General features: G+C 37.1%; 1 protein-coding gene across 6 annotated transcripts in view; it reads left to right on the top strand.

Moving 5' to 3' along the window:
- The window catches only part of USP6NL (USP6 N-terminal like), a 183,693-nt gene that overhangs the window by 44,675 nt on the left and 116,218 nt on the right, over positions 1–22,800 (top strand). Inside the window, exon 1 of one of the 6 annotated variants that reach the window (XM_049885067.1) lies at positions 18,378–18,785. The exons of the other annotated variants lie outside the window; for them this stretch is intronic. Within the exon in view, the coding sequence (XP_049741024.1) occupies positions 18,713–18,785 (73 nt within the window). The 5' untranslated portion in view covers positions 18,378–18,712. Of the gene's footprint in view, positions 1–18,377; positions 18,786–22,800 lie in introns of those variants that run through there. 6 annotated transcript variants of the gene reach the window in all.

The raw sequence follows: 22,800 nt of genomic DNA on the forward strand, positions 1-22,800 counted from the left end.
ATGCAGTGCTCGAAGTGCTCACTCATCCATGCCAAGAAATTTGGAAGACAGCTACCTGGCCAACCGTCTGGACGATATCCATATTTATGCCTATTCCAAAAAAGGGTGATCCAACTGAATATGGAAATTATCGAACAATATCATTAATTTTGCTGAAGATCATTCAAACGTTGCTGCAGCAATATACAGACAAGGGACTGCCAGAAATTCAAGGTGGATTCAGAAGAGGACATGGAACCAGGGGTATCATTGCTGATGTCAGATGGATCCTGGCTGAAAGCAGAGAATACCAGAAAGATGTTTACTTGTGTTTTATTGGCTGTCATGGATTGAATTGTGTCCCCCCAAAATATCTGTCAACTTGGCTAGGCCATGATTCCCTTGTATGATTGTCCACCATTTTATCTTCTGATGTGATTTTCGTATATGCTGTAAATCCTGTCATTATTATGTACTAAGATGGATTAGCAGCAGTTACATTGATGAGATCTACGAGATTAGGTAGTGTCTTAAGCCAATCTCTTTTGAGATATAAAAGACATAAGCGAGCAGAGAGACATGGGGACTTCATACCACCAAGAAAGCAGTGCTGGGAGCAGAGCACGTTCTTTGGGCCTGAGGTTCCTGTGTGAGATGCTCCGTGACCAAGGGAAGACTGATGTGTCACAAGAAACTTCCTTCAGAGGTGACACAGAGAGAAAGCCTTCTCCTGGAGCTCGTGCCCTGAATTCGGACTTTTAGCCTACTGGACTGTGAGAGAATAAACTTCTCTTTGTTAAAGCCATCCACTTGTGGTATTTCTCTTATACCGGCACTAGATGACTAAGTCATTGACTATGCAAATGCATTCGACTGTGTGGATCATAACAGATTATGGGTAACATTGTGAAGACTGGGAATTCTGGAACACTTAATTGTGCTCATGAAGAACCTGTATATAGATTAAGAGGCAGTTGTTTGAACAGAACAAGGGGATACCATGTGGTTTAAAGTCAGGAAGGGTGTGCATCAGGGTTGTATCCTTTCACTATACCGATTCAATCTGTATGCTGAGCAAATAATTTGAGAAGCTGGACTATATGAAGAAGAATGGGGCATCGGGATTGGAGGAAGACTCATTAGCAACCTGCATTATGCAGATGACACAACCTTGCTTACTGAAAGTGAAGATGACTTGAAACACTTACTGATGAAGATCAAAGACCACAGCCTTCAGTATAGATTATACCTCAACATAAAGAAAACAAAAATCCTCACAACTGTATCAATAAGCAACATCATGATAACAGAGAAAGATTGAAGTTGTCAAGAATTTCATTTTACTTGGATCCACAGTCAACACCCACGGAAGCAGTAGTCAGAAAATCAGAAGACGCATTGATTGCATTGGGCAAAGTTGTCACCTTGAAGACTAAGGTGTGCCTGACCAAAGCCATGATGTTTTCAATCGCCTCATATGCACGCAAAAGCTGGAAGGAAGACCAGAGAAGAATTGACGCCTTCATATTGTGGTGTTGGCAAAGAATATTGAATATGCCATGAACTGCCAGAAGAATGAACAGATCTGTCTTAGAAGAAGTACAACCAAGGATGCAAGACTACATCTCACATACTTTGGCCATGTTGTCAGGAGGAATCCAGTCCCTGGAGAAAGACATCAAGCTTGGTAAAGTAGAGGGTCAGTGAAAAAAAGGAAAACCCTCAACAAGATGGACTGACACGGTGGCTGCAGTGATGTGCTCAGGCATAACAACAATTGTGAGGATGGCGCAGGACCGAGCAGTGTTTTGTTCTTTTGTACATAGAGTCGCTACAAGTTGAAACTGACTCGACGGCACCTAACAACAACAGCAACGTCTACCTATGTCACCACACACATATTTTTTGGTTATTATTACTGTTGTTGCGAAATTGCACGTTAGAAAATTTACCAAAATTGTTCCTTATACTTACGTACTTCTTAGTGTCTTCCTTTACCTTGGGCAGGTTGTACAGTTCTCACCCATATTGATTATTGCCTCACGCATAACCAAAAGTAACAAGTGTCTACTATCTAGAAAGTGAATCTCCCTCCCTCCCCATCCCATCGCTGCTAACAATCTGTCTTAGTTATCTAGTGCTGCTATAACAGAAATACTACAATTGGAAGGCTTTAGCAAAGACAAATTTATTTTCTCACAGTCTAGCAGGCTAGAAGTCCAAATTCAGGGCATCAGCTCCAGGGGAAGGTGTTCTGTCTCTGTCGGCTCTGGAGGAAGGCCCTTCTCATCAATCTTCCCCCTGGACTAGGAGTTTCTCTGTGCAGGAACCCTGGGTCCAAAGGATGAGCTTTGCTCCTGGCACTGCTTTCTTGGTGGTATGAAGTCCTCAACTCTCTGCTCACTTTCCTTTCCTTTTATCTCTTGGAAAATAGAAGGTGGTGTAGGCCGTACCCCAGGGAAACTCCCTTTACATTGCATCAGGAATGTGACCTGAGTGAGGGTGTTACATTCCCACCCTAATCCTCTTTAGCATAAAATTACAACCACAAAATGGAGGACAACCACTCAGTACTGGGAATCATGGCCGAACCAAGTTGACACGTCTTGGGAGGACACAATTTAATTGATGACACCATCAAAGACCTTTGCTTTCTATGTATATACCTATTCTTGAGTTTTTATAAAAGTGAGACCATATAATATTTGTCCTTTTATGATTGACTTATTTCACTCACCACAATATCCTCCAGCTTAATCCATGTTATGTTTTGAAGACTCATCATTATTCTTTATAGTCGTGTAGTATTCCATTGTATGAATGTACCACAAATTGTTCATCTGTTGATGGGCACTTAGGGTTTTTTCTAACTTTATGCTATTGTGAAATAATGCTGCGATGAACATAAGTATGTATATGTCTATTTGTGTCGCTGCTGTTATATCTCTTGGACATTTACCTAGGAGTCAGATTCCTGGGTCATAAAATATTTCTATTACTAGCTTTTTGAGGAAGCAGTATACCAATTTCCATAGTGGTTTTATGATCTTACAATCCCACTGGCAGTGTATAAGAGTTACAATCTCCCCACAACCTTGCCAGCATTTGTTGTTTTCTGTTTTTTTTGATCAGTGCCGTTTTTGCAGGGGTAAGATGGTATCTCATTATCGTTTTGATTTGCATCTCTCCGATGGCTAATGATCATGAGCATCTTTTCATATATTTGTTAGCCACCTGAACTCCCTCTTTGGTGAAGTGTCTGTTCATGTGCTTTGTCCATATTTTGATTGAGTTGTTTATCTTTATTATTGAATTGTTGAGGTTTTCTGTATATTTTAGAGATTAGACCCTTATCAGATGTGTTGTTTCCAAAGATTTTTTTCCCATTCTGTAGGTTAGCTTTTTATATTTTTGGTAAAGTCTTTTGATGAGCGTAAGTATTTAATTTTTAGGAGTTTCTGGTTATCTAGTTTGTCTTCTGTTGTTCGTGCATTTGTAGTTGTGGTTGCTAGACTGTTCATGCAAAAAACTAGTTCCCTAGTTTTTTCCCTGTGTTATCTTTCAGTAACTTCATAGTTTTAGCTTTAACATTTAGGTCTTTGATCCTTTTTTGTGTTAGTTTTTGTGTATTGTGTGAGTTATGGGTCTTTTTTCATTTTTCTGCAAGTGAATATCCAGTTTTGCCAGCAGCGTTTGGTAAAGGGACTGATTCTTCACGATTGAATGGACTTTGACCCTTTGTCAAAGTGACCCTTTGTCAAAAATCAGCTCCCCGTGGATGGATGGATTTACAAAAAAGTTGCCTCTTGTATTTTTATTTGGAGTAGACAGAATAAACTGGAATATACAAATGGGTATGTAGGCAACCAGTGTCACAAAACAATGTGTATTAATTGTTTAATGAGAGGCTAATTTGCTCTGTAAACCTTCATCTAAGGCACAATAAAATAAAACAAAACAAAAGTATATAGTAGATAGTGATTATATTTCCAGCCTGTTGCATTTCTTTTCCTTAATTGTTGTGTCATTCTTGCTCTCTCACACTTACTCTCACTTGTGACCCATCCTGGGAATGCTGGATTCCTAAGTGATGGGGAGAAAAATCAAGTCAGTGGTTTCTGGGGTTAGCTAAAAGTTAATGGTTTTGGGGGTGGCTGTGTATAACAAAAATACAAATATACGAAATAAGATTGAAGTAAGAACTGTCCTATTGGAAAAAAGAACTAATTCACAACTGTTGGCAATTAGACTTTGCAAGGGCACCTGTAACATTTCTTGAGCCACGTTGGGTCTCTAACATATATATATATATATATATATATATATGTGTATATGTGTGTGTGTGTATATATATATACACATATATATATATAGGCAATACGTATTTTTGTTTAAATACTCTCCAGTTAAACTCTGTATTTTCTGGATTTGTCTTTATTATTTCAGATAAGGTCTGAAAAGTATGATGTGGATTTTTTTAAACACCAAAAAATATCATCCCCCTCTTTTTGTGTTAAGAAATGTAAACAGTGTTCACTTCAGAAAGTATAGCATAAAGAGGAGAGTAAAAAAATCATATATAATGCCATCATTCAGAGAAAACATAGCTGGTAACATTTTGGTGTATTTCCTTTCTCTCTCTCCCTCTGTCTCTCTCTCTCTGTATGTACATACATACACACAGACACATATATACATGTGCACAGACACACATATAAACACACTCACACACATAAACATACACAAAGATGTATATATATATCTTTATATGTGTATGTGGATATATATGGCAATGATGGAGTCATAATTTTTTGTACCTTTGAAGTTGTCCCTATATGGTTAACCTTTCCTATGTCGTTCTTCTAGAACAGTGGCTCTTAACCTTTGCTGAACATTAGGATCATCTGAGGGAGCTTTCAAAGTTCATAATGCCCTGGCTGCATGCCAGAACTATTCAATCAAAATTCCCAAACGTCAGTGTTTTCTAAAACTCTCCAGGTGATTGCCGTATGCACCAAAGATTGAGAACCGCTAGTATAGAATGTAATTTTTAATGGCATTTTAGTATTCCATTGTATGAGCTCAGTGAAACTTATTTAATTAAACCCTTCTTATTGACATTTAGATTTCCCGTTTTTCACTATTATAAACAAAGGTGGCAAATGTCCTTGTAACGACATTTTTGTTCATATCTGTATTTACTTTCCTAGTATATAGTTACTGTTACAATGTTACTGGTAACACAATATGCAAAAGGCTGGGAGTTTGATTGCGTTTTGCCATGGTGGAGGTTATAATTTTGATTTGTCCTCTTAGTATGTTTTGTATGTCTATTATTTATTAATTATTGTTATACTGAACTATTTATTAAATAACAACTAATGAGCCAAGAGTTGTACTAAATGAGTTTCAGGTGTCACTCAGGCCAAAGTCACTGTCCATGGGGATATGGTCTAGGGATGGGTACCCCAACCTTGCATTATTGACATTTAAGGCCAGATAATTCTTTGTTTTGGGAGGCTGTCCTGTGGATTGTGAGTTGTTAAGCAGAATTTCTGGCCCTACCTACTCTATGCTAGCAGCACCTATCATTCCAATTGTGACAACTAAAAAATGACTCTAGATATTGCCAAATGTCTGTCCCCTGGGGGTAACCCCCCCCACCCGCCACTGGTCTAGTGCAGGGGTCAGCAAACTGTGGCCTGTGTCGGGGCCATATTTGCCCACACCCATTCATTTCTGTATTGTCTATGGCTGGTATAACCACAGAATTGAGTACTTACAACAGAGACCATATGGCCCATGAATAGAAAATCTTTACTGTCTGGCTCTTAACAGAAAAGGCTTGCTGAAGGTGCACAGAAAGTGACTTGTAAATAGTTAAAATTCTTTGGGATAAGTATTCTGATAAACTCAGATATATATAAAGTAGTAGGAGTGAGGAGAGAGGGAACCAGTCTTAGGTTGGCACTAAGACTAACTAATGCCTTGAAAAAATTGGGAAAGGAGGTAACACAAATTAGATCTTGAAAATCATAGAGAAAATGGGGGACTTTTTCTAGGCAGAGGGCAGTTATGTGCAAAGGCAGTGGCATATTCAGGTAACAGTATTGTGCGTCTACTGCATATCACTTGAGCACTGACAAGGAGCTCAGGAAATGGGTCTACAGTGATAAATTAGGACCAAATTATAAATGAGGTCTAAATTCTGTGTTAAGGAGTTTGGATTTATCTGTGAGCAAATGGGAACCCATCAACCTTTCAGACAGGGGAGTGATAATTGGCTTGTGTTTTGAAAGAGTTTTCCATATGGTACTACTTTTATGTTACCTTCTTTTGCAATTTCCCTGATTGTCTATTGAAATCTGCCCTGTCAACCTAAGACGGGGTTTTCCATTATTGTATTATGTATCACATTCTTCTTGGCTGTGAGCTCCTTGAGTCTATAATTCTGTGTCTACCTAGCCTTGGTGGTGCAGTGGTTAAGAGCTATGACTGCTGACCAAAAGGTCCGCAGTTCGAATCCACCAGCTTATCCTTGGAAACCCTATGGGGCAGTTCTACTGTGTCCTAAAAGGTCACTTGCTATGAGTTGGAACTGACTCAATGGCATCTAACAACAACACCTGGCATGTAGTGTACTCAATGAATGCTTGTTGAATGAGTGTAGACATTACTCACATGGTCTTAAAACTATTTTTTTGCTCATATGCCCAGTGTTGGTCTGGTGAATGTTTAATAACCAGCTCTTGGGGTGAGGGAGAACCCTGATAAATACATAGTGTTTGCTGATTTCCGTGGTATAAATATGCCACCCATGGCCAACTTCAGACTACCAGTGGTTTAACAGCCAGCTTGAAAAGCCCTGAAAATTTAAAAAATCAGCTCTGTGAGCCAGGTGCAAGCCACCTCCAGCATATCACAGCAGGTACTCGCAAAATAATGTAGAAAAGTGAGGTAACTTAATTTCTCATGTTTGTAGATTGACAGGTAAAATTTCCCATTGTAAGTTTAAATTCTCTAGTTACAAAGGATTATATTCTGGTGTATTTTAAGTATTGACATTTAAAAATAAAACTTTCAAACCACTTTTCTAGATCAGGAGTAGAAGATGACTTCCCTAACCCAAAAAAGAGTATCTGTAACAGACTTAGAGCAGGCACCATCTTAAATGGGGAAATGTTGAAAGTATTCTGTTTAAAATCAAGAATTAGAAAGATATGATTACTAGAACCACTTCTATTCGAAATTGGATTTTATGATCCTTGCCAGTGCAATAAAGCAAGGAAAGCAAATTAGAGGTGTAAGAATTGGAAAGGAGGAAATAAAAGTTCATCGTTTATAGATGATTGTTGGTGTAGAAAAAAAACAAAAGAATTTACAGATGAATTATTAGAAATAAGGAAGATATTACCCAAAACCCAGTGCCGTCGAGTCGATTCTGACTCATAGCGACCCTGCAGGACAGAGTAGAACTGCCCCACAGAGCTTCCAAGGAGCGCCTGGCGGATTCAAACTGCCGACCCTTTGGTTAGCAGCTGTAGCATTTAACCACTACGCCACCAGGGTTTCCAAGGAAGACATTTAACAATGTAGATATATATAAAACTAATATACAAAAATCAGTTGCATATCTGTACACCAGCAGCAAAAAGCTAATTAAGAAGAAGACTCCATTTACAATTTTATTAGAGAAAATAAAACAATTAGAAATAAATTGAACAAAAGTTGTTCAAGACTTCTAAAGAAGAATTATAAAACTTTTTAAAACAATATTAAGAAGACCTAAAAAATGGAGAAATATACTATATTTTTAGAAGGAAAACTTTGCATTGTAAAAATATCATTTCTCTTAGTCAACATATAGATTCAATGAAATTCAAATCAAAATCCCACCAGAATTTTTTAAAATAATTTTTATTGTGCTTTAAGTGAAAGTTTACGAGTCAGTCTCTCACACAAAAACCCATATACACCTTGCTACACGCTCCCAATTATCCTCCCCCTAATGAGACAGCCTGCTCTCTCCCTCCACTCTCTCTTTTCGTGTCCATTGCGCCAGCTTCTAACCCCCTCCACCCTCTCATCTCCCCTCCAGGCAGGAGATGCCAACTTAGTGTCAAGTGTCCACCTGATCCAAGAAGCTCACTCCCCACCAGCATCCCTCTCCAACCCGTTGTCTAGTCCAATCCATGTCTGAAGAGTTGGCTTCGGGAATGGTTCCTGTCCGGGGCCAACAGGTCTAGGGGCCATGACCACCGGGGCCCTTCCAGTCTCAGTCAGACCATTAAGTCTGGTCTTATGAGAATCTGGGGTCTGCATCCTACTGCTGTCCTGCTCCCTCAGGGGTTCTCTGTTGTGTTCCCTGTCAGGGCAGTCACCGGTTGTAACCAGGCACCATCTAGTTCTTCTGTAGTCTCTGGTTCATGTGGCCATTTCTGTCTCTTAGGCTCGTAATCGCCTTGCGTCCTTGGTGAAAAATCCCACCAGAATTTTTTATGAAACTTATTAGACGATTCTAAAATTTATATGGAAAGGATGGGAAAGTAAAGGGCCAAAAATAGCTAGGATACTCATGAAGAATATCAAAGAGGGAGAATTTTCTCTATCAGACATCAGGATTTATTATGAAGTTACAGTAATTAAGACAATGTGGTATTGGCACAGGGATAGATTAATTGACAAATGGGATATAATATTAATCAGAAGAAGATCCACATATGTATAGAATTTTTATGTGACAGAAGAGGCATGGTTGATCAGTGGGATAGTAATAGGGCTGGAGTAAATAGCTACCCTTATAGAAATAGAGGAAATTGGATTCCTGCCTCACGCCATGTGAAAAACTCAACTCCAAATGAATTAAGGACTTAAACATCAAACAAAATTTTAAAATATTTAGTAGAAAATGTAGATGAATATCTTTTAGATCTAGGAGTAGGCAAAATTTTCTGAGACACACACATGCACACACAAACACTGATTGAAAAGATTGATGCATTTGACTACTCTGTGGACCATAACAAATTATGGGTAGCATTATGAATGGGAATTTGAGAACACTTACTTGTGCTCATGTGTGACATATACATGGATCAGTAATTCGAACAGAACAAGCGGATGGTAATGCATGGTTTAAAATTGGAGAAGGTGTGCAGCAAGCTTGTACCCTTTCACCTTATTCAGTCTGTATGCTAAACAAATAATCTGAGACACTGGACTCTATGAAGGAAAACACAGCATCAGGATTGGAGGAAAACTTAACAACCTGCAGTGTGCAGATGACAAAACCTTGTTTGCCAAAAATGAAGAGGATTTGAAACACTTACTGATGAAGGTAAAAGACTACAGCCTTCTGTATGGATTATGCTTGAATGTGAAGTCAATGAAAACCTTGACAACTGGTCCAATAGGCAGCGTTATGATAAATGGGGAAAAATTTGAAGTTGTCAATGATTTCATTCTACTTGGATCAACAGTCAAAGTCCATGGAAGCAGCAATCAAGAAATCAAATGACAAATTGCACTGGGCAAATCTGCAAAAGACCTTAAAGTTTTCAAAACCAAAGATGTCACTTTGATGACTAAGGTGCTCCAGACCCAAGCCATAGTCTTTTCATTTACCTTCTACGCATGCAAAAGTTGGACAATAAAAAAGGAAGACAGAAGAAGAATTGATGTGTTCAAATCATGGTTTTGGTGAAGAATATTGAATATACCATGGACTGCCAGAAGAACAAACAAATTGGTCTTAGAAGAAAATACAATCAGAATACTCCTTAGAAGTGAAGATGGTGAAACTCTGTCTTGCTTGCTTTGGATACTTCGTCAGGAAAACTGTTGCTTTGGTAAAATAAAGGGTCAGCAAAAAATGAAGGAAACCCTAGATGAGATGGATGGACACAGTAGCCACAACGATGGACCCAAACATACCAGTGATCACTAACATGGCACAGGACTAGGCAATGTTTCATTCTGTTGTACATAAGACCATCAAGCATTGGAGCCAACTTGACAGCAACTAACAACAATAACAACATAACCGAGAACTTTGGTTTATCAAAAGACACGTTAAAGGACTTGAAAAGATAAGTTAAAAACCAGGAGAAGATATTTGCAAAGCACACAACTGACAAAGGATTAGAATCAAGACTACGTAAAGAACCCCTACAAATCAATTGAGCAGAGCACAGACAACCCCATAGGAAATGGGCAAGACATGAAGAGATATATCGAAGAAGAAAAAACATATAGGGCCAATACACATATTCTTAATGTTGACTAGCAGTAGTGATCAGGGAAATGCAAATTAAGACCATCATTTGATTGGCAAAAATTAAAAAGTGTGACCCAGTTTCAAGGGTTGGAGAGAATGGAGAATCAACAAGATTTCTTATATATTTCTTAAATGATGTGAGTATAAATTGGTGCAACTGTTTTGGAAACAGCTTGGTGTTACTCCCTAAAACTGAACATTCGTATACCCTATGACCCAGCAATTCCAATCTTAGGTATATATCCAAGAGAAACTCTTATATATGAGACACGAACAAGAATGTTCATGGTAACTCTGTTGACCATAGTAAAAATCTGAAATTAAGCCAAATGATCAGCAGTGGGAGAATAGATAAATAATGCATGTGATGTAGTCACACAAGAAAGTATAACAATTCAGACAAAGGAACTACAGTGATGTGAAACAGTTTGGATGAATCTAAGCAATATAATATTAAGAAAAAATATAATTACAAAAAGATTACATAAAACAAGACTCTTTTTATAAAGTTAAAACCCAGGACACCAACAGAGAAACTTTTTAAGAATGTGGGGGTGGGGGTGAGGGGTAAAATAAAGCAAGGGAATGATAAGTACTGGATTCAGCATGATGGTTACTTTGGGTAGGGAGAAGTAGGAGGATGAGTAGTTGGTTTTGGACCATACCATAGGTTAGATGTAGATTATTGTGAAGGTCTTTTGTTTTGGATGGCTGTTTTGTGGTGTTTATTAAATTATTAAAAATAAATAATTGAGTAAATAAATAAAACTGGGCTAGTATGTACCAATGATAAGAGTGTGTCATGAAATAAGGATTATGATTAAAAAAACTCTCTATACCAGTGGCTCAATATGAAAAAAATATTAAATAAAAACTATTATGTCCCTCATCTAATGTATCAGATGGAGCTCTGGTGGCGAAGTGGTCAAGAGCTCAATCTGCTAACGAAACGGTCGGCAGTTCAAATCCACCAGCCACTCTTGGAAACCCTATGAGGCAGTTCTACTCTGTCTTGTAGGATTGCTATGAATCAGAATCGACTCCATGGTGCACAACAACAGTGTATCTCATAGAGTTTAAATACCACAGTGGTTTGATACCAACTGTCATCCTTTTCAAAACTGAACAGTTTATTCTTTAGCAATCAGAAATTTTACATACGCCTTTTTCTATAAAGTTATACATCCATTCCACTTTCATCGCAGAACTTTATCCTAATGCGGTTGATCAAAACAGAAAAATGACATATTCTGATAATTATCAACTATAAACTAATATTAGAAACTTTTAATGAGTATAGTGGGCTGATGTTATTTATGATGCCTTGGTTAAAGCAATTGTTGAATTATCCTTGTTTCACTTTCCTCCTCCTTTGTTTTTAAGCTTTTATCCTTTGGAGCAGTGCCTCATAGGAAGATGGATGAAGCTTAGCCTGTATCTTGTAAAATGGGAGAAAGGAGATTGTAAAAGGAAAAATGGGGATGGGAGACCCCCACCACAGCCATGTTTTCTTGCAGATCAGTCTTAGGAAGAGTACATATGGGACTTGAGGATCTGGGAAGTGATTCTTTTAAGACTGTCCATGTCAATAACCCCAGAGGGCTTCCCTGTTTTGATGACCTCTAACCTCTAAAATTTGCATCCCCAGGATGATCATGGAGTGAAGGAAGCAAATATGAGAATACATATGTACTTGTGTCGGGGTGTGTATGTATAGCCCTCTCTCTATATGTATATGTTCTCTCTCTATATGTGTGTATGTATAAATGTGCAATTCTTTTTACATTTTTATATCTTTTAAAATTATCATTTTGTGTGATTTAAATGTACATAAATATTAACACATATATCCTTTACAAACAAACAAATATACATTTATTGGGACATGTAGTAAAAATTTAACTATTTATTTTGAAATAATTTTAGTTAGGAAAATGCTGCAAGAATAGCACAATTACCATATACCTGGATTTCCTAAATGTTAGCATTTTACCACAGTTGTTTTCTTATTCTCTCTCATATAAATAGTATTATTTTTTTCTGAGTTGAAGTATTTACCCACTAAATACTTCTGAGTATATATCCTAAAATTCAGAATATTCTGTTACATAACTACAGTACAGTCAGGAAATTAATGTTGATAATTATAGATCGTATTTAAATTCATCAGTTACCCCAAGTGTCATTTGCTGCCAGGCCCAGTATCTAATCTGGGATCATGTGTTGCATTTAGTTATCCTGACTCTTTGCTCTCCTCTAACTTGGAACGGTTTCTGAGTCTTTCTTTGTCTTTCATGATCTTGACATTTTAAAGAATGTAGCTCAGTTACATACATTAGAATATGTGGTCAAATATTTTTACAGATACAGTAAGTGAATAAAATATCACTACAATAGAGTTTCTTAACTAGGATATGCCTCAGAATCCCCTGGGAACTTAAACAATATATACATGCACTGGCTTTATGCAGGAAAATTCTCATTAGCCGGTCTGATTGAGCAGTAGTACTGAACTCTGGGATTTCTGTTGAAAAAGAGAGGCCAGTTACCTATGTTAATTTTCAGGAGGGAGGAGCACTCTTTTACTTTCTTTTTATTTCTGTCATTAGTCCTCGTTCACTTTTGAAAACTGTTTAAAGTCATAATTAGAAAGTTTCCTCTGTTCTTCACAAGCTTGAGACCAGAAAGTCTTTCAGTGACGTGTACTAATTATCATATTTTTGGTGTATAAGTGAAACACTGCATATGTATTTTTTTCACGTATTCCCCTAAACTTGGCCTTGGACCACATTCATTCTATCAAAACAAATATGGAAGGGGTGGGAGGAAGAAACAAAAGAGGGAAGGACACAGAGAAAGAACAAGGAAATGTTATTTGTTACATAGGGAGAAGTCAAGAATTGACAATAGTGATTGAACCAGGGTATTCAAAATGATTGCTGTGTGATTTTTGTTTTAAAAACCAATCCTAATAGCAGTGAAATCGGGGATGAAGGTAATTGAAATTTATGGAAACATGAATTTAACTAGATTTGCAGATTTTGCAGAATATTTAAATGGTGTCAAGGTTAAGCTTAATGTTCCTATATTCATTGGTCGAATATTGAGGATAGAGCTGATTGGAATGAAGATGTATGTATATCCCCTTCTTTGCATGGGAAGAGAAAAATATTGGAAGAGAGCAAAGCTAACAAAGTTCCTGCAAACGCATCATCTTTTCTCTAAGAGTGGAATTAATTTCTAAGGAGCTGTCAACACAAACGACTGGAAAATAAAGATAGGAGATAGCTGTTGTGTGCTGTTGAGTCAATTCTGACTCATAGTGATTCTATAGGACAGAGTAGAACTGCCCCATTGGCTTTCCTACGCCATAAACCTTTACAGGAGCAGACCATCAGGTCTTTTCTCCCATAGAATGGCTGGTGGGTTCTAATCACAGACTGTTTGGTTAGCAGCTGAGCTCTTAACCATTGTGCAGTGTTCAGAATTGCTCTAGGAAGAGGAATAAGGGGTGGAAAAAGTTGAGGAAACTTATTTGAGGTGCTTGATTGGAATGTTGATTTGTCTATATCCATCCAGTTTTCAAAGGAATTGATTGAAGAGCAGCTTGTTTTTTTCTAATGTACTTTAGATGAAAGATTATAGAGCAAACTTGCTTCTCATTAAACAATTAATATACATATTATTTTATGACATTGGTTGCTAACCCCATGACCTGTCAACACTCTCACTTTCCCAGTACCAGCTTTCTTGGCCCCTTCTGCCTTCTCATCCTTTTCCCTGGACTGGTGTACCCATTTAGTCTCATTTTGTTTTATGGGCCTGTCTGACCTTTGGCTGAAGGGTGAACCTCAGGAGTGACTTCATTATTGAGCTAAGAGTATGCCCCAGGAGGGCATCCTCTTGGAGTTTCTCCAGTCTTTGTCACACCAGAAAGTCTGGTCTTTTTTTTTTTTGAGTTAGAATTTTGTTCTACATTTTTCTCCAGCTCTGTCCAGGACCCTCTATTGTGATCCCTGTCAGAGCATTCAGTGGTTGCTGAGCACCATCTAGTTTTGCTGGACTTGGTCTGGTGGAGGCTGTAGTACTTGGACTAATCTTTCCCTTGTGTCTTTGTTTTTCTTCATTCTCCCTTGCTCCAGATGGGGTGGGACCATTGGGATATTTTAGGTGGTTGTTCACTAGCTTTTAAGACTCCAGACGCTAGTCACCAAAGTAGAATGTAGAACATTTTCTTTATAAACTATGTTATGCCAGTTGAGCTAGATGTTCCTTTAGACCATGGTCCCCACAGCCCTCAGCCCAGTAATTTGGTCCTTCAGGGAGTTTGGATATGTCTATGGAGCGTCCATGATCTTGTGTTGTACAAGTTGTGCTGGCTTCCCCAGTATTGTATACTGTCTTACCTTTCACTAAGGTTATCACTTATCTATTGTCTGTTGTTGTTGTTAGGTGCCATCCAGTCAGCTCCGACTCATAGAGACCATGTGCACAACAGAACAAAACATTGCCAGGTCCTGCGTCATGCTCACAACCATTGTTATGCTTGAGCCCATTGTTGCAGCCACTGTGTCAATCCATCTCATTGAGGGTCTTCCTTTTTTCTGCTGACCCTCTACTTTACCAAGCCTGATGTCCTTCCCCAGGGACTGATCCCTCCTGACAACATGTCCAAAGTATGTAAGACACAGTCTCGCCATCCTTGCTTCTAATGAGCATTCTGATTGTACTTCTTCCAAGACAGATTTGTTCATTCTTTTGGCAGTCCATGGTGTATATTCAATATTCTTCGCCATCACCACAGTTCAAAGTTGTCACTTCTTATTCAGTCTTCCGTATTCATTGTCCAGCTTTCCCGTGCATATGATGCGACTGAAAATACCATGGCTTGGATCAGGCACACCTTAGTCCTCAAGGTGACATCTATGTATTTCAACACTTTAAAGAGATCCTTTGTGCCAGATTGGCCCAATGCAATGCGTCTTTTGATTTTTTGACTGCTGCTTCGATGGCTATTGATTGTGGATCCAAGTAAAATGAAATCCTTGACAACTTCAGTCTTTTCTCAGTTTATCATGATGTTGCTTCTCAGTTGAGTTGTGAGGATTTTTGTTTTGTTTTGTTGAAGTGTAATCTATACTGAAGCTTTGGCCTTTTTGTCTTTATCAGTAAGTGCTTCAAGTCCTCTTCACTTTTAGCAAGCAAGGTTGTGTCATCTGCATAAAGCAGGTTGTTAATGAGTCTTCCTCCAACCCTGATGCCCCATTCTTCTTCATACAGTCCAGTTTCTCAAATTATTTGCTCAGCATACAGATTGAATAGGTATGGTGAAAGGATACAACCCTGACACATACCTTTCCTGACTTTAAACCACTCAGTATCCCCTTGTTCTGTTCAAACAACTGCCTCTTAATCTATATACAGGTTCCTCATGAGCACAATTAAGTGCTCTGGAATTCCCATTCTTCACAATGTTATCCACGATTTGTTATGATCCACACAGTCAAATGCCTTTGCATAGTCAATAAAACACAGGTAAACATCCTTCTGGTATTCTCTTCTTTCAGTCAGGATCCATCTAATATCAGCAGGAATATCCCTGGTTCCATGTCCTATTCTGAATCTGGCCTGAATTTCTGGCAGTTCCCTGTCGATATACTGCCGGAGCTGCTTTTGAATGATCTTCAGCAAAATTTTGCCTGCGTGTGATATTAATGATATTGTTTGATAATTTCTGCGTTTGGTTGGATCACCTTTCTTGGGAATGGGTATAAATATGGATCTCTTCTAGTCGGTTGGCCAGGCAGCTGTCTTCAAGATTTCTTGGCATAGACAAGTGAGCACTTCCAGCTCTGCACCTGTTTGTTGAAACGTCTTGGTTGGTATTCCGTTAATTCCTGGAGCCTTGCTTTTCACCAGTGCCTTCAGTGCAGCTTGGACTTCTTCCTTCAGTACTATCGGGTCCTGATCATGTGTTACTTCCAGAAATGACTGAACTTTGACCAATTCTTTTTGGTTTAGTGACTCTGTATTCCTTCCATCTTCTTTTGATGCTTCGTACGTAGTTTAATATTTCCCCCATAGAATCCTTCAGTATTGCAACTTGAGTCTTGAATTTTTTCTTCAATTCTTTCAGCTTGAGAAATGCTGAGCGGGTTCTCCTCTCTTGGTTTTCTATCTCCAGCTCTTTGCACGTGTCATTATAATACTTTGTGTTCTCTAGTCACCGTTTGAAATCTCCTGTTCACTTCTTTTACTTCATCATTTCTTCCTTTTGCTTTAGCGGCCCAGCGTTCAAAGGCAAGTTTCAAGAGTCTCTTCTGACATCGATTTTGGTATTTTCTTTCTTTCCTGTCTTTTTAATGACCTCTTGCTTTCTCCACGTATGATGTTCTTGATATCATTCCACAACTCGTCTGGTCTTTGGTCATTAGTGTTTAACACGTTCATGAGTTTTTACTTCTCATACGATATTTGTCCTGTGCTTGACTTATTTCACTCAGCATAATGCCCTCCAGATTCATCCATGTTGTGAGATACTTTGCAGATTCATCATTGTTCTTTATTGTTGTGTCATATTCCATTGTGTGTATGTATGTACCATAGTTTGTTTATCCATTCATCTGTTGGTGAGCATCTAGGTTGTTTCTCTCTTTTTGCTATTGTGAACAATGCTGCAATGAACGTGGGTGTGCATATGTCTATTTGTGTGAAGGCTAAAGAGCAAAGTTTTGATCTGAGGTTTAAAACTTGGTCTTTGACCTATCTGAACTCTTACTTTGATTTAGTTTGCAAGTACAAACATGCTTTTTAAAGATAATAGGTGATTAGGATAATTACCCTGTTTTGTCCCAGTTTGCAAGTATTTTTAGGCTATCATGGGTTTGTAGCACACATCTCTTAATTAACACCCATATGGAGAATACATAATGAGTGGGTATATATAATGCAAGAAACTGGTGGTGCAGTGGTTAAGGGCTCAGCGGCTAACCAAAAGGTCAGTGGTTCAAACCTACCAGCTACTCTGCGGGAGAAAGATGTCTGCTTCTGTGAAGACTGCAGCCTTGGAAACGGTATTGGGCAGTTCTACCCCATCGTATAGGGTCGCTGTGAGTCAGAATCCACTGAACAGCAACGGTTATATATAATGCACTGGTTGTAGCACCTCTTCTCTAAAGATCCAAAAACCTTGCCCTGAATTTTAAAACTATACACTTTTACAGAGGAAGCATGGTGGCAGAGAAAGCAGAAGATTTTCAGTTCTGGGTCCTATACTTGTAACTTCGGTTGATTCACTGTGTATCTCAGTTACTTAATTGAAAATTGGGAAAATAGCAAATAAGTCTTTAATTGTCTGAAGGCAAAAAGAATGCTTTTGATTTGCTCTGGGATCTATTATGATATATTAAAAATATTATGTAATAAATAGGAAGGAAAGAAAAATAGAAGAGGGCCCCCTTTGGGAATACAGTCAGGAGAACAAATCGCTGGTAGAAGAATCACTTTAATAAACATAACTTTTACCCATATTAACTTGAATGTCATTTTTCTCTTTTAGTTAACTCTGTAGGTTCACTTTAAGAAAGGCTGCTAAGTGAGAAATAAAATACATAGCAAAGTTATTAAATATTATTTGAGCAATTCTTGCAACTTGGCTGTTAAAAATCATGACAGAAGCAGTACTTCATTTGAAATTTTCTGATCTCTGCCTCTGATGGTGAGACCAAAGACTTTACAAACTAGTTTTGGGATTTCTAGTGTGCAATATAAATTTAGACTTCTGTTCATGTTCTAGGATGTCAGAGTTGTATGTGTGAGGAGGAGGAATTTATAGGATATTTGTTAAGGCACCATATATCTTTTATGCAAATCTGTATGCTTGGAGTTAGCAAGATAGAGATTTTTATTTTTATCCACGTTTTATTTTCTGTGTTTCAAATATGAGGTTTTTGAGAAATTGGAAAAAGTATTAAGGCTTGAGGCAGTGCAAAGTATTTTGGTTGACTACTTCAGGGTATGTTTCAAAAAAGTTGCACATAGCATCTGTGATCCATATTGTATGAGAATTTATAGCATAGCGCTTTATTTCTCCTGTCATGACTTATATGAGAAAATGTTTTCACTGTGCTTCATGATTTATGGAAGATTACCCATGTTTTGTTTATAACTAGTTAATGCATTGCAAAGTGATACATTTTGGACCTTGAGAATGGTGTTTTTCATGTGCTGAAATCACTTTGAATTCATCATTTCAAGAAGATACAGCTTATCCTTTCGTTGTTTCTTATTAACTGCTTCAGAGCCTGCATGGATAGCAAGGCACAGCATTTATTTCTTTGAAGTTGAACTGTGTTGGTGCTTGAGCTTTCTGAAAGCAGAATTGCAGTGTGCTCTTGGTGATGAAACCTGTTGGATTTCTGGAGGAAGCAGCTGGAGTCTTTGGCTTGTTAACTAGCAATGATTCAAGTCTTGCAGATTGTAAAGGAGCTGGTGACACCATTAAGGCAGAAAGCAGCCACAGTGAAGGAAGGTAGGAATATCATCAGGATGAACAATCAGAATACTTTAAAGCACTCAGATTTTTATAAGTATTGACCTAAAGAACAGCTATAAAAAAGGAGTTTTGAGTTATCACGTATGCTTTTGCTCCTACAACATTTTATGGTATCTGAAAAGGATCAGGTAATGGCATAATTGTTAATAAGCTTCACTATTACTGTTGCTAAACCAGAAATTAGAAGCATTTTATGTTATCAACAGGTGTGAAGAGTAAGGGGAGGTTATAACATATCACATTGTAAAGATTTTCTTGCATTATGCATTTTGGAGGTAGAAGAATAATTTATATAATCCTCTTTTCTTTTAATTTTAAAATATAAATATTCATGGCAGAAATCAGAAGGGAACTATCTTGAATTCGGCCTACAGCAGGGCAAAAGAGCTAGATGGTTCTTATTTGCATGAATAGCTGATAAAATAATTGTTATTAGTGCACCTATAATGAATTTAGTCAATGGATGGTAGATTTTATTGCTTTTTAAAAGAAATAATTGCTTTCTTCTATTTACTGTTATATTCTTAACAGGGATGTTTATATTTAAAGCTATTCTGTTTTTACAGCGTTATCTGTTTGGGGTACACTAAAATATGTTTTCAGAAAATTTTTAATTGCGCGTCTGACACTTACAGATCTTAAAATGAGCTAATAAAAATGTGTTCTTGAAGAAATACTTCTATATTTTGCTTTAAAATATTTGAAGTAGTAAATCTCAACTAGGAATCAATTTTCAATAAAATACAGGCTATCAACTAAGTTTCATAGTACTAGAAATTTCACTAATCTATGGTTTATAATCTGTTGATAAATTTATGTATGTCTTTTTATCTGTTAAGATGTATTAGAGCATTCTGTCTTTATATGATTTGAGTAGTGTGTCTCAGATAATATAAAATACAGATGATTTTGGATTTTTTTTCTTAATCTGATATGTGTATTTTAAAGCTTATCAAATTCTTTAAGTCCTAGGTATGATTTAGGGTGATGGTAGGAAATAATATTGTGACATACAGTATATCCGGCCATATACAGAATTTTAGAGATAAAAGAAACCTTACAAATAATTTTATCTATTCTATACCTCATTTTATGGAAAAACATGGATTTTAAATTATTAATCAAAAATACCATAATACATCTCAAAAAATGGAGAATCTATTGACATTTGCCTTTGAAAATGTGGTAACATTATTTAGGATACTTTATACTTATTTACTATCTCTTTTCTACTTTATTTTTCTTCTCCCTTTTCTTCTGAAATAGAAGATTATATTCCCATTTCTAAATAGCAGGATTCTGACAATTAAAAAAAAAAAGGCATATTGCTTTTACTATTTCAGAAGCATGTAAATTAGTTAATTTAATCCCAATTTGATTGAAATTGTCAGATTCCTGCAGTTTGACCTTTACAGCAGACAGAATTTTTTATTGGAATGTTCCTCCTAGTTTATATGTTTTCACTCACAATCACAGTTACTTGGGATATACCCAGGGAAAAGAATAATAATATTCTTGCTGTGAAAATGCGTATATATTTATGTATATACAAACACATATGTATTAATCTTATTTGACTAGAAATACTGTATGAATATAGGAAAACACTACTAAAAGGTACTTTATAAAGAAGGCTTTTGTTCTCAGATTTTTTCAGATAGAATTTCCTATGACCAGGGAGTACAGATGCTTATAAAAAAAAATTTTTTTTTTCCTTAGAAGCTTGTTTGAAAGAAAAGTCTTCTAATCGTGTTCTTAATCATTTAGTTTCCATATTCACTATTAATTTTATCATTTTGGAAAATATTTACATTTTACCAATTTTAAATATTGATAGACTTGCTTGAGAAAAGCAAAATTATGTGAACAAATATGAAACACTGACCAATAAAAAGAGAGTTTTAAATTCCCAACCAAAAAAAAAAAAAAAAACAAACTCGTTGCCATCCAGTTGATTTTGACTGAGTTTTAAATTCAGTCTTAAAAATATAGTATGGACTTGAATGAATGTAGAGAGAGAGAACTACATTTCCAGGTATTGTATTCACATTAATATTAGTAGATAATGAGGGAAAATTGATTTGTGAAGGGAAAATTATGTTAGAAGTAATCAAAGTTGGGGATGAAGTAATTGTGATAAATGGTTTGAGAAGTTTTGGTCTATTATATTTCCTTGATATGAGATGGTAAACAAAATCAATATATTTTAGTACAAATAGAATCCAAGGTATGGTTAAGATTTCTTTTTGTGACGAGTGAAGTTATGAAATATTTAGATTTTTTTTCTTAAATTTTCAAAATGTCTGCCAAGTTAGTCCTTTGTCATTTAGTTGAAGTATTAATCAAGTAGCCCAGCCTACCCAGCACTTAGTGAAATACAGTGGTAAGAGTTCATGTTAATGAAACCCCCACCACAGTTAGCACTACAAGAAAGGGAGAGAACTAGTAACATTATCCAAAAGATAATTTTAGTGGGCCCAGATTCTTTTTTTTCTCATTACGAAGTAGGGAACTGATGGAAATGATTGGCATTTGTAAGAAATAGGTATTCAAAATGTATAGGGATATATGTTTTAGTAATACAACCTTGGACAAAATAAATACTAGGCAAAGGATAACTGGTCTTTGGAAAAATATCCTTGCCTTATGGGAAAGAGGACAAAATATGCATGTGTGTACTTGTTTGTTCGTCATTCTCTTGTTTATTCATTCATAAAGTCTTTATCAGGTGTCTACGATCTTTAACCAAAAGGTCAGCAGTTTGAATTCACCAGCTGCTCTTTGGAAACCCTATGGGGCAGTTCTACTCTGTCCTATAGGGTCGCTATGAGTCAGAATTGACTCAATGGCAATGGCTTTGGTTTGTTTTTTTACTATTAAGTCACTGCAGTATTCACTCGGGATGCAAAGTTGTTGTGACCCCTGCCCATGCCCGGGACACAGTAGACACTCGGTTGTTGAATGAATGAAAGAGTGAATGAAAGAACATTCATTTGTTACGCCAGTATTGTCTAAGAGGTGTTTGTATAGTCAGAGCAGGGTAGTCTAGTGGGTCTGTGTGTTTTGTTACAAGGCCATCACTGGAAGAGTTAAAGCAATTTAGTCTTGTGGGCCAGGGAAAGGGACGGGATTAGTAATACTGTGCTACATAGAAAAATAAACTGTCACAGTTTTGCCTCTTGAATGCTCTGGTTAGCCTGCATCTCTGGGCCAGATGTTACTGGATAAAGGCTTTGAAAATGGTACAGAAGTATGCTGAGTGATTTAATCCTTTCTTAACGATTCAGGTTCTTCATTAATAATAATTATAAATATATGTGTGTGTGTTTGTGTGTGTCTGTATGTGTATATACATATAATTTTTTTTTGACAGGTTAGAAACCTGATAACCAAACTTACTAAAATTATTCCTAAAGTAAGAATAGATTTTGAGTGAGGCCCTGAAGGGCTCTCCTGTGAGTTAAACATACGAAGTTTGTTATCTGTCCTAATATTTTCATGCCTTCGTTCTAGTCTTACCACCTCTCCTTTGGATTATTATGATAGCTTCTTCCTTCATTTTATTCAGTAGACATGCATTGAACACTTACCGTATCTGAGATGCAGGGGTAGAGGGTATCCTCAAGTAACTCACATGCAGGTGGTCAGCTACCTCAGAATACTTGCCGTTCTCCGAACATGCTGCTCCATCACTATGGCAAGTCCTTTCCCCCCCTCCTCCAACTATTACATTCTTTATCACATGACCTTTCAAGGCTCAAATGCTACCCCCACCGAAAAGCGTTCACTGATTTTTTCCCCCTTCTCTGTTCTAGGTCAGAATTAATTACCCCTTTCTCTGTATTCTCTTAGAGTTTTGCTTTTGCCTCTATTATTACACCTTTTAAGTTGTAGGATACATTATATTTATTAGATTGACCAGTAAGTGTTAATTGAAATAAATGCTTCAGCTTACTAAATATTTTTGCTCCTGTTCTGCTTTTTAACTGTA

This window comes from Elephas maximus, chromosome 4 (genome assembly GCF_024166365.1).
Source record: "Elephas maximus indicus isolate mEleMax1 chromosome 4, mEleMax1 primary haplotype, whole genome shotgun sequence".
Lineage (NCBI taxonomy): Eukaryota > Metazoa > Chordata > Mammalia > Proboscidea > Elephantidae > Elephas > Elephas maximus.